Below are 15,000 nucleotides of genomic sequence, written 5' to 3'. Positions count from 1 at the left end.
TTATAAAACATGTTTTGACAGAAACTTCTGCCAGAAGAATAGCTTCTTTTTATCTTAAGTTGAAAACTGGTGTAGGCGTGATCTAAAACCCGCAACCAATCTGCTGAACACGAGGCGTGACAATGTTCAGAATTTTGCAGATGTTTGAAAATGCGAGAGGCCCTATCACTGGTTAAATGCTCCTCGCCCGCGAGGAAAAATGCCGGACCGTTTCACCAACGTAAATACACATCTGTGATTAACTCCCTCACACCATAGACTGAATAGCAGGTATTGTCAGGGGAGGGGATGGAGAGGAAAAAGACAAGAGGGAGCTGGGGAGAGGGAAGGGGAACGCCTGCAAAGCTCCCTCTTTTCTCCCTTTCCGGCCCCTCCCTCGATAATGCCTGCTACAAAAGCTATCACACCATCGCAATATTTACATACCCTCCCAACATTTTGTTCTAGTCTCTGTAGAGCATGTAATATCCTCTCTTTATGAGTTTTATCCATGAAACGTTTTGCTACCTAGAAAGGAAGAAAAATAATAATTTAGAACAATGCAACTGACACCTGATTACTGACATTCAGATTATCCTATCTCTTCATACCAAACAAGACAAATCAAGGAACATACTTGACTGCCTTTGAACACAAAATGTAATAAACACTAATTGCTATTGCCCCAGTCTTGATCCTTTTAATTTCTCTGTTAACACCCCTCCTCTAAAACATGTGTTTATACTTACAGACACAATTAACAGGTTCATTGTACTTTCTCAAGCATTAATACAATGCCTGAATGCATTCTTATCTTTTAACAATGAACTGGAAGGTGAGTTCTTACATTCCAACCTCTTAGGAGCCGGTTCATAAACCTCTTTCATAATGGCGGCCAAAAAAAAAATTCTTTTGCTTTAATGCTAAATAGCCTTTCTAGCCTCGCTACGACAAGCAAATTACAAAAGAATATTTGTTTCAAAATGAGGGCTAATTAGCACAAAAACAAAAAAGTGTAAAAGTGGTCGCCATTTGTGAAAGTGGTCTATGTAACTAAAACTGAGCACAAAAATCTGTTTTAAAACTATTTCCACATATTAATGTGCCAATAAGGTTTTTTTTTAATTGTTGCTAGCTGATCAGCCAGACATGAAATCTTCATCCTTCAAGACGTAAACTATTTTGATATTAACTGAATTATTAGAGAAACACATTCTGTAAAGTACAGACCCATTTTTTACGCTCAAAATACTCAGGGTTGTCAAAAAAATATTATCTATCAACAGGCGATAATGCCATCAGCAGTTTGCTCACACAGTGCAGTTAAAAAAAAATACATGAAGGCCTCCTGCTTTCCTTCCACTTTAAGGTATCGTCATAGGTTCGAAGTGTTTTCTAAAACCATCCTATTTCGCCGGCATTTATGCTGTGAGAATGAAATAAACACCAGTTTAATGCTCCTCAAATGTAGTTTTGAGTCCACAAAAGTATTCTTTTGTTTAAATGTTATTTTTTCTACATTACGTTCTCAAAGCAAAAACAGGTAGTCCTATTCTAGAGGCTTCAGCTACAACGGATTTTAAATTTTTCTGAAATTTTCTTTCACTTCAGCTAAATGGTGTTAGTCGGCGATTTTTGATATTTTGCGTTTTGCATTCTTTTTCTTCTATCAAAGTTGAAAATAGTGTTTTAAACCGGCAATTTACACAAAGTATGCTATAAAATCAAAGCAAGTCAAAAAATTGGAAAAAACGCTGACAACTTTTCGTGTACATCAAACTGTATTGAAAGAGTCCTGAAATTTGAAATTTGATCATTTTTTGGCAGGGATGAGTGCAGGGATGGCGCAGTGGTGAGAGCACTCGCCTCCCACCAATGTGGCCCGGGTTCGATTCCGAGACTCGGCGTCATATGTGGGTTGAGTTTGTTGCTTGTGTACTTTGCACCGGAAAGCTTTTTCTCCGGGTACTCCGGTTTTCCCCTCTCCTCAAAAACCAACATTTGACTAGATTTGCGTTAATTGTTGATTTCAGTTTACAGCGTCCCCAATTAGTGCTCCAGCGCTAGAACGACTAGACACTTCAATAAAAGTTCCTTTCCTTTCCTAGCCAAGTAAAGTTTTCATGCTCAAGTCACGATATTGTCGCGAATGTGCTTCTTTTAGGGGCTTTTACAAATCGCTACTCTAAGTCTTGAAAAAGAGCTCCCCGGAAAAAACTGTTGGCTGACTGTCAGTCGTCTGTCGGGCAAAGGAACTTTATTTAAGTGTCTAGTAGATTTAGCGCTGGAGCACTAATCGGGGACACTGTAAAGTGAAATTAACAATTAACACAACAAGTCAAATGTTGGTTTTTGAGGATAGGGAAAACCGGAGTACCCGGAGGAAACCTCTCGGTGCAGAGTAGAGAACCAATAAACTCAACCCACATATGACGCCGAGACGTCGAGTCTGGGAATCGAACCTGGGCCACATTGGTGGGAGGCGAGTGCTCTCACCACTGCGCCATCCCTGCACCCCAACGACTAACTGCCCGCCGACAGTTGGTCGTTTGTCGGCCGACAGTTGGTCGTTTGTCCGCCGACAAACGACCAACAGTCGTGTGTTTGGTAAAAGTGTCGGTTGACAGTTGGTTATCTGTCGGTGACCTGTCAGTAGCCTGTCGGTAGGTTGTTGCCTGACTATGGCCTCACAGTGGCAGTGTCTTGTTCCTCCAGTTACCACAATACTTTTCTTCATTACGGTAAAAGCACAGAACAATAATTTATGGTTATAAACGGTTACCAGATATTGAAAGGATATCAATACTTAAAATACATGTACCTGTGGTAAGAGAGCCTTGAGATGAGGGATAAGCGATGGGCCAACAACTGTACTAAGTTGAACTAGAGCTTCTAATGAACTGTAAAAAACTTGTGAGTCTGACGATGCCTGAAACAATGTAAGGCCATAAGTTCTCTCTACGGCCAACAGTGGAATTTACAATCAGGAAAAAAAGGATACTTCCATTTAACTTACAACAATAAATCATCATCACCATATCCATTATTTAAACACGATAGGGTTTAAAGCTCAGAGCTTCTGGGGTCGTGTGGGGTCTTATTATTGTTCTACTTTCTTCGTTTAAATGAGAATAAAATAATGCTTTAACGTTATTTTACTTATTGTCACGTTCAAAAGTGGCATAACATTTGCCTGTATTTGCGTGCTCTACATGTTTAAACACAATTGCAACTATCAAAACAAGGAACTATTTACTGCCATGTAAAGATTGTTCTACTTTAAAGGAAAAACGGTTATAAGAGTCAGCATAATAGCATGTTGGCTCATGAGGGCCCAAACTTTATTATTTATACTTAGGTTTCCAACCCTGGTCGATCAGTGGGCATATTAGGAGCTGGTACTGTACACTGGCCTGTGCACTAATCTAAGAACAGAACATATAATTCAAGACAAATGACCACAGGCTCTCCTCAGCTCACCCTCTAACCAGCTTCCACTACCAATTTTTAGTGTTTGAGTTTTCTTGATTTGGAAAAGGTCAGTTTGAAACCGCGTCGGAAGAATCGTACAATGGTAAAGCATTTTATGACCCCCCGTGCAGATTCAAAAGAAAGAGAACTCTGGAATTTTTTGCTATATGGTTAGTCAGCACCCTTTAACTTCAACTCTGGCAAAAATTGCGACGTGGCATGTTGATCTGTTTGTCTATGGCCAGCTCAGATTTCTTTGTTGTTGTTGTTGTTGTTTTGTTTTCTTCTTTTTTTTCTGTTTTTTTTTTTTTTTTTTTTTGGGGGGGGGGGGGGGGGAAAAGTTCTTGGAAGGAAACGGGAGAAGCCCGAGAGAGTTCAGACAACAGCTTCTGTCACCCTTACATTGTTCGTGTTATGATTTGTTGGAACGTACATGTATTCAGATGGTCTCTGGCACTTCCAAGACCAAGCCATAAATTCTGGGATATTTTCTTTCGAACTCTTCACTCTGCTGACACACTAAAGTAAAAGGCACTTTACTAAATTTCAGCCTTGGCAATGTCTTAGTGGGCCTCAAACATATTTCTTGGAAAATAAAATATTCAAGACAGCTTTTAGGAGGTCCAAAAATCACTATTTTAAGCTGTAAAAAAGAAAACTGAAAATTATCAAAAAGGAAACTTGCGGGAGCTTCATTCTAATCTTAAAGACTCTCTAAAGAGATAAATATTACTATTCTTGGTATCAAGTGTATGCTATCAATAATCACCAACAAAATATGGAATTTATTTCAAAACAATAATCCTAACACATTTTTTTTCAAAGGGAATGAATCAAGCTATGCTCAACTAAACACGATGTATAAGAACATGCCAAAGATCTCTTGGTTGCAAATATCTACAAAACTACAAGCCATTTGTTAAGAGGACTTAACTAGCATGAGTACTGTACAACGTAAAAATAAACCAGTGAAGCTCAATTCCTGTAGAAGAGGAGATTTCGGCAAACATACAATTCGTACACCATAAGAAAAATCCAATTGCCTACAGCCAAGCAAATACACTGCTTGAAACAACAGCAGGACCATAGAAATGAACAGGAAACAACAAAACCAAACGCACTCAACTAAACAATGTCCATCCTGTCACCTAGAGGAAAATCACAGACAAGCGGTTTCCCTCATAAGACTGCACTACTCATAAAATAGTGATGGCACAGCAACGCAACGGTTAAAGAAAGCCATTCCATTGCATCTGTAAGTAATACAAAAGTGCTCGGGTATTACCGATTTTTCACCTCAGCAGCTCTTTCAGAAACACATTTGCGAGGACAAAACATGATAATTTTAAAAATGATTACAACAAAAACAACAATGACAGAAATGAAATACAAAATTATGGTTATTGATGCCATGGTTGAAATTTTCTGGTAGGTTGGCTAGCTCTGCCTTGGGGCTTCAAGCTATCTGTCAAGAAAGTCAGTCATCACTTAACTCACAAGTTGTTTTCCATTGTCAGATTGCAACTTTATCGGAAATCCCACCATCCATGCCCGAATAGACGTTCTAGGGTTCTGGCAACTTCTCATGTTTCTGTATGTTTGAGAGGAAATACCCACGAGTACTTCGAGTAAGGATCTTCAACGTGAAGAACTTAGTTACGCTCTTTAGAACATCTACAGGATAAAAGTCAATCAGATCAATTTGCACACGGAAAAAGAACACCGAATGCTTGAATTGGGTTTGTCATGGTTCTCTTGCAGTGACTGGTAATGCTGCCTTGTTCCTGGTGTAGTTTACATAGCGAGATAAATTGTGTGAGATTTTTTTACTAGGGACTTAAAGCAACTCCCGACGACGTCGCCGATTTCAACAACCAGAAGTAAAAATATACTATTTGCATCTACTGAACATACGATTAACTTCACCCGAGTTGACGTTCAGCTATGGACGACTGGTAACACGCGGGTTCATTTATTTATTAATTTTCTCCACAGATCATAAAAAATTAAAAAAATTAATCTAAGGAGAAAAAAAAAACCATATTTACAAACAGTGGAAGAGGAGGCTAGCAAAAGCGCGGTGGCACCACACTAGGGAAGCCCCTCCAATAACTAAGTTGTTAGTGTATAAAAAATATTCCATTATGTATATACAATACAAAATAAAACAACTCTTCGTAAAACATATACGGTTTAGAACTAAAATATTTCACGACCTTGCTTTTAAAAGATGATAGAGTTTCAACTTTCTTAACGTCAGCCGGTAGTCCATTCTTCATTCCATTCTTTTACTTATGCCCTATTGAAAAAACTATGCTTAAATCCATTAGTTCTATAAAATTTAACTAAATGTTATAGTGCTTATTAATTATATTGTATAGAAAAACTACATCTCTCAAATATCTCCTGTTGGATAAAATAGTTCAGATAGACGTGAATCATAATTGTCGTCTGAGTTGAGGATCCACCTAGTTGCCCCTCTCTGAACCACTTCTAGCATGTCGGTGTTGCGTTTGGTGTAGATTCGCAGCTATACTCTAATAAAGGTCTTATCAAAGAATTAACAATAAAGTGTCCTTTTCGTGACTGTGTCATTCACGTTTCTACAGGTTCTTTTGAGAAGGCCCAGTAATCTATTTGCTTTTGCAGAAATGGAGCATTCCTCGACAAATCCCTGGTGGTAACTAATCCTAAGTCCTTACATATGTTCACGGTTTCCAAGATGTGCCCGCTAATCTTATAATCTGTTACCAAGGGAGACTCCTTCTCTTTTTTAATTTTACTTTTAATTTCTTCACCACAATTCATGGAGTGGCAGGGGAGAGGAACAGCACTTTTGTCCCAATTGACACCTAACCCCTATATCCATAGATCAGACCACTCCCTACTCTTCTCGAATAGTGTGTGGGTTCTTTAACGTGCCACAGAATTTATACCCAAGGGCTATGAGATGGGACCTCTGGCTTATAGTCCTTATCCGAGAAGACTTCAAAGTCTAACCATTCGCAAAGGCAGCACTTTGTCCTCAGTTTTTTAAGACCATGAGTGTTGGTCCGGCCGGAGTTGAACTCACGACCTCCCGCGTGACAGCCCGGTACCTGCAGTTATTACCCCTGGTAAGTGATAAACAAAGATTACTAAAGAAAATCAAGGGCCTGATAAGGACCCTTAAGCTTGCGGCGCACCAGAAGTGATTGCCAACCAATCTGAGACGTCTCCATTTAATACCACTCGTTGTTGGCGCCCAGAGAGGTAGCACCTACACCAGTCCTGGGTGCTGCCACGCACCCCATACTTGTACAGTTTCATGAGGGGAATGTTATGATTAACAAGGTCGAATGCCTTGACAAAATCAGTAAATACTACATCTACTTATCCCCGCCTATCTAGTGCCTCGAACCAGTCAAGATGAACCAACAAAAGCTGTGTTGTACAGGATCGGCCAACTAAGAAGCCATGATGTGCCCCATGTATATAATCAGCAACCTGATGATAAATGGCATTGTAAAGAATCTTTCTAGGCATTTCCCTGTGATGGATAATAAGGAGATTCCTCTGTAATTCTGAACAGGTTCTGCATAACCGTCCTTATGAATGGGAGTGATGTTGGCTTGCTTCCATAACTTGAGTAAACGACCCTGTGAAAAAGTTTTGGGTTTGAGGGCGTCTTATGAAGGTGAGCCTTCATTCAATTACTTTATCTTTTCTCGAGCATGTAAGGAAGCGCAATCACATAGCAACGTTTCTTTTAATGTTTTCTTAACTCAAAGACAATTTCAAATGCGAGTTCACGAGACTGGAGCTCTTTGCTCATTGTTCTCTTTTCCTCCTGGAGGAAACTAATCGAAAATGGCGTCGGAAATCAGGGAAGAATCGACTGAGAAAAATACGTGAGCATTGAACCGCTCTCTGCTGCGTTTATTTATATCAATTAATATCAACAAATGTGACTAAAAAGTAACTTTTCTTTGAATCAAGAGGTTTGTTGACATGTACATGTATGCCAATTTTATAGATCTAGTTTGTCACACTCGATCAAGAGCGTGTTTGCTTACTGAACTACACAAACACAGGCCAAGGTTTCACTTTTGATCAGAAATGAAAAGTTTAAATTTTATAATAACAACTGGACTATCAGTAAGACAAGTCATTACTGAAACTTGGTTGGAAATACAAGCTATTGTTTTAGTAAAGGTTTGCTCCCGGCCGATCAGAGAACAAGCATCAAGATTTGTTCACAAAATATTTGGTCACTGCATATCCACTGTCTCTTGCCTGTAGAAAATTCTTCAATGAACTCGTCTCCTCTTGATCAAAATTTGCCTTATAAAATTTAAAGAGAGGAATATCTTTGGCAGTTCCCGAATTTGCATTTCACAGCTGCCTGAAATCTTTTCAGTTAATTTCATTTTTTTTATCCAGAATCGCTCTGCAAAACACTTGTAATTTTAAGTTGCAAAAAGCAAATAAAATTCCTTTGAGATATAGGTATTGGAGAAAAAGCCACTTGTTGTTGGTTTGATCATTTAGATTTCTTGGAGGGAGGAGAGGGTCACTTCGCAAGAGAGTTAACTTTAGGAGTACCCTTTACTATTAAGATGTTAACTTTTTCCCTTCCTTTGTAATTCTAGAAATTTGCCAGTCTTTAAATGGTTCAAAGATCACAATGTCCTGATACCTAGCGAGATCTTATCAGTGGAACCATATAGGTACAAGAACAGAAGCCGTGCGGAGTGGCCAAGCGTGGGACCTCATTCTAGCTCCCTTGAATTCTATACCTGTACGTCCACTACGTTTCCGCGTATCACAGAAGTCGCTCAGAGACAGAGTTAGGCTTTCGCTGAAGATGGAAATGCCAAACGCCTAAGTGAACCATATAGTTTTCTGGTCAGACGCTAGTCTTGTTTAGTAACATTTGAAATGTAGACATCTACCTATAGGTACATACTCAAGACACACTATACACACACACTCACTCACTACTCAGTATTACTTAGTCACACCTGATGCACACACACACACACTTCATATACACTTACTACTTAGTACTACCTAGTCAAAAAAAAAATTCGAGATTTCAAATGGTTTAGACGATATATTTGCTTCGATAGTAACTACTGTTTGACTTTTAAATGTTTTAAATCTTTTAAATCTTGCGGTAATTTTTGCCAATGGTTAACTGCTAAAGCTGACAAAGCTGTTTTTCAAATATTAGTCCTAGAACGTGCTTTATAGAAGTTACCTTTTGATGCATATCTAGTGTTATATGTGTGAGGCACGTGAGAGCATTGCGAAGGAGAGCTGATACAACGTAAATTTTCCCAACACTACTTAAATAGATCTTAAGGTTTTTTTTCTTAAAATAATTAATAACCATTCAGCAGATATTCTAACTTCACTCATGGCCTTATTAAACTGCTGCATCTGAGGGGTTAACTGGGCATTCTTGAATGGACCCTGCAAATGCACCCTACACTGTAAGTGGGTACGCAGGGTCCCCAAACACATAAAGAGGCTGACCACTGGGTGAGAATGCAATCCGATGCAGTTCCCCTAAGAGGCCAGATTCTTTCAGCATGCTTGCATCGTGCTTTCTTCCTTCTTTACAGTGATGACAGGCATGGAAGACAAAAAATGTTGCATAAGAAATAAATACTACTAATAATTCTTTCCATAGTGATCTGTAGGTAGGGAGGGAGCAGTGCGTGTGTTCATCGAAGATTTTCCTATTCCAGTGCTTGCAATGGGGGTGCAAACAAATGTTTTCTGTGGTATACTGAAGTTCTATGATAAAAAGCAAAGTAACATAAAGAACCCCCAATCCTCGTGCAAAGTTGATCTCTCTAAATGTTAATATCAGCTAAATATCCTGATATTGTTACCAACCCGTCAGCGGATACCTTATTTTGACAGCTGTCAATTTATCAAAACATGGATGTCCAATATCGAAGATGTATGCCATAAACTAGCATGATACTGGTCACATTGGCATACATGGAGGGTGGACGTACGCACGGACGGACGGTCGATGACGTCATGGTTATAAAAACAAAATTTCTCCCATCTATGGGTTACATATTTTCTTAAGTATGGTGCTCCGCTACAAGGGTAAGCAAGCCTTTTCAGGAGCAAACAGAGTCCGTCGTCCCAGTAAAAACACTTCATTAAAGCAGGGATTTGCAACAACTCTTCTAATAGCAGAACGCATCCAAACGAAATCTCCAAACGAAATTCAAGGGTAACGAAAACCTTTCAGTGGAAAAAATAGTGTCGTCTTCCAGTTTGCTTAGTGTCGTGTTTCCCGCCATAAAACGTCAACCTCGACCTAGTCTCCAGCACACGCAACGGGCATCCACCAAGCCGTCGTCGTCGGTTGCTTCAAGTCTCTATTAATGTTTATAAAATATATTTATTTCAACATTTGCTCTAAGAGCACAGTGTGCATTTAATTTAAAATGAACATCGAGAACACCATTTAAAAACCAACACACAATGCCATCTATTTCCTAACAAGTGTGAGGTTGACGTGCGCCAAAGTCAACTAAAGAAGACCAAGTTGATTCTTAGCACGGAGAGGGAAAATTTTATTCAGTTAGAAAACTTCACACGTTGTGAGAACTTGAAATTCATGAACATACCTTCATGATGAGCGGAACGAAAATTCAAAAAATACAGTGTATTTAATTCCATTAAAAGAGATCACGGTATCGGCGCTAAATATCTGATTTAACACCGTTTATAGAATCGGAAAAGCATTCAGATGTCAGGACGTAACCAATTATTGCTAGGTTTGTGTGCCGAAAAGGCAGGGAGTTAGACTAAGTATGGTCAAGGAAAACAAAAGTTGCAACAGTCCCACACCTTCATAGATGTCTATAAACATGTACATGTAGTTGGAATCCAGTCAAAAATATTTTCACCCCTAATTTAAAGATTTAAAATTGAAATCCCAAGATTAACAAGATCAGTGTTACTGCTAACCCTTTGATAATAACATAATCTTACCAGCGCAGCTCTCAGAGGAACAACAAGTTTGGGTAATAATGGTACTGTCCGCAAGCTTGCATCATCTACTTCAAGCATTTCCCTAAAACCCTCACGAGCAACAAATGTGTATGGGTGTTTTGTTTCCTGAAGTCCCTTTAAAAATGCAAAGAAAAGATATATAAAAAGTATTATGAATCTTATTTTGATTTTGTCGTCATAGAACCTTTCAAGAATATTCTTGATGTACAGTACATATAATTACTGTACATTCCTGTACCTCATATCTTTCACTTACAGATAAGATACTGTACATGTACGGAAAATAATTGGTTATCTTTAGAACTGAAACTCTCTCACTGTAATCAATTAAACAACCTAACCAAGACAGAAGAAAAAAAACATAGAAACAAATACATGCAAGCAACCACCCAAACATGAGGGAGAAATATGTTATGGATAAGGAAACTAGTGTACTGTACATTCTGCGCAAAGGAAAAAGAAAGCAAGTATGTTCCACAAATACAACACATACAAGCCATCAAGACTGCTCAGGAGCAAATCATCCTTAACATAGCTCACTACCCCATACTACTAGTAGTCTTTATTTCACTGATAAAATACATATCAAGTGTTACATTGATTATAACTATTAAATACTTTAAAAAAGGCGCGAAATATACATTAATTACTAAATTATTGCTAAATTGTAACGAAAACTAAGTCTGTAACTAATAAAAGCATTTTTAAAACGCTCAGTATTACAAATCGGAAATGTAGGCTTGACTTGTCTCAGCTTAAGGGTGACAGGGTTAATCCTAGGAAGGGAGTGATGTAAAGGATGACCTTCCCACTCGCTTAATTTCTTGAAAATAGATGTGGTAATAAACACATGACATTAATTATAATACTTGCACACAGCCTTGCACAACAAATTAATGCTAGTGCTGTCGCAAAACGGGCCAATTCCAGATTGTATGCAGCCATAAAACAAGTAAAGTATTCACTTGCAGATTTGGAACAAAGAGGATAGTGATTAAAACCCAACCCTGACCCAATTGCTGTACTCTGTGACAGCCTTACAACCAAGAATGGAATGCATAGTGTTGGTAGCGACCCTGGCATGAATTCATTGCCATCAAAATCAATGAAAAACCCAATCTCCAAAATTAATAAGGGTAGATACATGTACCAGAGTAGAGACCTGTGTCCTTAGTACAGATGATCTAAGGAACTGGGCTTTGGCTTGACATCAGGCCCAGTGATGCTGTCATAAAAGACTATTCAGTGCAACAGACAAAGGCTCATCAGCAACTTAAGTGTTGCAACCCTCACTGTCCCCTTGAAGTTCAAAGGAGGCACAGACAGCCATTATGTACAGTTTATGATCAGTTGTCAACTTGCACAAAACTGCGGCAGCACATCTGGGTGCTCTCAAACACCATGTACACTGTAGAACCCCATGAATAAACAGCCAACCTCTATGCGAGCCTCTTGAACTGCTGTTTGTTGAAAAAGAATAAAAATACTGTTTGCAAGCATTGGCAGGTTTTAACATCAAATCCATCTCATTGACAACTTCAAGCCAGCCATCCACTGACCACACACACTAGTTAACATCCTTCCTTTCTGTTAAGCTGAATTCGACAAGATTATCCCAGAGAACATTATGAGGTACAAGTAAACTGAGCCTACCCATTGGGTCTAATTTATGACATGCACTTATATCATCAATGCAACTGAAATATTGACAAAATCCTTCCCCATGCCTAGTGGGCAATGCAAATACATTTCTAGCATTCCCCAACATATCTTCCAGTGAAAATTGGACCACACATTTTGCCATCTATACGCAAAGGAAATCTATGAGAAAGAAAAATTTAATGCCAGCTTTTGTCTAGTTGATATTCTAGCAACAAAAAATCAAAGACAACTCACAAAAAAATCCTCATGTGCTAAACATGGAACAAGGGCCAGTGAATGCAATCAAAGCTACAGGTGTTTTAATCAAGAACTACTGACAAGATCTGGGAAAAACTCAGTCCTGAGATCTTTGAGTTGGATCAAAATACATTTGTACTCCTGATGAATGTGTATTCCTTCAGGTAGCACACAGTAGCCTTTCAGAAACCAGGTCAATAGTGAGTTATTCTAAAGTAAATGTAAACAAAGGCCTCACCTCACCTTCCATTACCATCAGTCTACGGAATAAAGAGTAACTAATGCCCCCTTGCCAGGGATGTACAGAATAGTTATAATATTATAATTGTCCTCTTCCAACTCCTTTGTCCAGCTTCTCTTTGAAAGAGAGCCTAAATCGCTGATCCCATTTGTTTGACATGCTGACAAAACCACCACCAAGATGAAAGACAACCTTAAAATTATTTTATAAACTAGAGGTTAGCAGGAAGATTGTTACTAACCAGAAAACCTGCTGGGACAAACAGGCCTTGAAAAGCATCAAGGACAGTGATTGTATGTTTGGAACTCAGTTAAATGCCATTCAATGCAAATTGATTAACAATGAGCAGAAAGCAGTGTTAGCCTTGGTGTAAGTTTTTGTTATAATATGCAGTTATACAGAACGTACACGTAGTACTACTGTGTTAGTGTTGCAGTGTCCCTAATCCACACGCGAAAGTTTGCCAAAATCTAACAAAGACACTGATTACTATGAGGGCCTCACAGAAGCCACATCTGTTCTATCAGTAACACTTTTTTAAGTTCTGCTGAAAGACCAAAGAGAATAACCACAGGATTGTCACCTATCATACCAGCCTCAAGAGAATAATGGGTCACTGGGAAGTCCCTGGAAAAGAAACAATAGATACCATCCTTCATTGAAAAGGGTGGAAAATGGTTTACATACATGCTATGCATACATGGAAGAGCCACACTGAATGCAAGAACAAAATCTTACCTGGACTCTACAAAGCATAGGGGAAAGGGGGGTGACCAGACAACAACATGTGGAGGCCTTGTAGGCTAAGTGGGTGACAAAGATACAGAGAACAAGAGTTCCAGTAGACTTCAAAGACAATGAATTCAGCTAGATTAAGGTTATTGTTGTCTACTTTTGTTCCAGATTATATTTTTGTGCAAGAGGGATTGTCTTGGCGAACATTGCAGCCTTGTGTGAAATTTGTTTTTCATTCATAACGTAAGCCAAGGTTACATAAGAATCCTTCGAGAAACTACTTCATACAGCACCTCACTGTACCTCTGCGAGGGTAATTAACACAGGATCGAATGACAGGTTATCAGGTGGCGTCGTCCATTGAAGCTTGTGTTTAACAGAACCATGAACCAACCTGACAACAAGAAAATGATGAAATTAATAATTAACGAAAACAAAAATGAGCAAAATTAATGATAAAAGGAAAACAAAATTCTCACCTTACCAACAAGTTATGTACAATATCACCAATGATTACTGTATTTTTGGTTTTCAAAGTACCCACCCCTGACACAATAAATTTGTATGGTGAAAGTTTGATGTTGGGTTCTAGGCCAAGCATGGGTTAAGTTAACAAACTAATATCAATAATGGTGACCATTCTTTTCCTTTAACTACAGGTTTGTTATATTGAAGGGAATAAATGGATATGTTTGAAATGCAGGTTGTAAAGGAAATTGAGATAAGGGATCCTCACACTTATCTGGACAATTAAATTTGAAGCAATTTTGTCTCTTATACATGTAGACACCTGAAAAGTTCATGGGGCTTCAATGGGAATAAAAATCCCACAAACTCTGTAATGCTGATGCAATGCTGTACCACCTGAGCCAAAAAGCCACTCATTTGGTGGCAGGTCAATTTGTTGGGTGTAATTGTGTTCCTGTGAAAGGACTGATGAAATTAAATTAATGTATCTGTTATGAATGGTTGAATATTAATTAACTGCTTGCCCAAGGATGCCATGAATCGAGTGAGATGGAGAGTGGGAGTTAGAGAGATTGCTGCCAAAGTGGGGTAAATCCAGCCACCCCTGTCTATGGAGATAAACCCAGATCAAAATTGGATTGATGATGATGATGCCCAGCAGGTAATGTAAACTAGGGGTCTGACTTCTCTGAGAAGATGAATGGGTTTTTGCTTGAACAAGTAATTTGTTCAATTCAAATAAATTTATATAATATACAATGTATTAATAAGCTATGCATGGTTCCAAGCATAAAATAAATGTATGACAGACACAACTTCATTTATCTTTGATATGGATGTTAACTTACCGACAGGGCACACTACCATTTGTGTAACTTGCAGCAAAAGATGACTTAGGTGTCTTGTCATTAAACTGAAATCAGTACAGAAATAATGTTTGCGTTACTTATTTCAGGACATCCATTTTTGTTATTAACACCGTCCCATAAAGCTAATTCGTGAGGGGGCATTTTGTAAGAGAGGAGACCATCAGCAACCCGACAAACAGACAGTTCATAAGATAAGATTGCTGGGAGGTCATTTGTATTTATAATAAAAATACTCAAGCCTTGAAGGACACCAGAATTCAAATCTTTCTTACAAAAGTGCTAAGAAGGGCCAAGAGTTCACATGTTCTCCAG

General features: G+C 38.6%; 1 protein-coding gene across 1 annotated transcript in view; it reads right to left on the bottom strand.

Moving 5' to 3' along the window:
- Positions 1-15,000, bottom strand: part of LOC138007134 (PACRG-like protein) — a 25,880-nt gene that overhangs the window by 5,627 nt on the left and 5,253 nt on the right. Inside the window, exons 2-6 of the mRNA XM_068853882.1 lie at positions 14,668-14,732; positions 13,655-13,745; positions 10,456-10,590; positions 2,801-2,908; positions 427-507 (exon numbers count right to left, since the gene is read on the bottom strand). Coding sequence (XP_068709983.1) covers positions 427-507; positions 2,801-2,908; positions 10,456-10,590; positions 13,655-13,745; positions 14,668-14,732 — 480 coding nt within the window. The remainder of the gene's footprint in view (positions 1-426; positions 508-2,800; positions 2,909-10,455; positions 10,591-13,654; positions 13,746-14,667; positions 14,733-15,000) is intronic.

This window comes from Montipora foliosa, chromosome 6 (assembly GCF_036669935.1).
Source record: "Montipora foliosa isolate CH-2021 chromosome 6, ASM3666993v2, whole genome shotgun sequence".
NCBI classification, from domain to species: domain Eukaryota; kingdom Metazoa; phylum Cnidaria; class Anthozoa; order Scleractinia; family Acroporidae; genus Montipora; species Montipora foliosa.
Note: the sequence above shows the minus strand (reverse complement) of the source record. Positions and strands in the feature narration are given on the sequence as shown.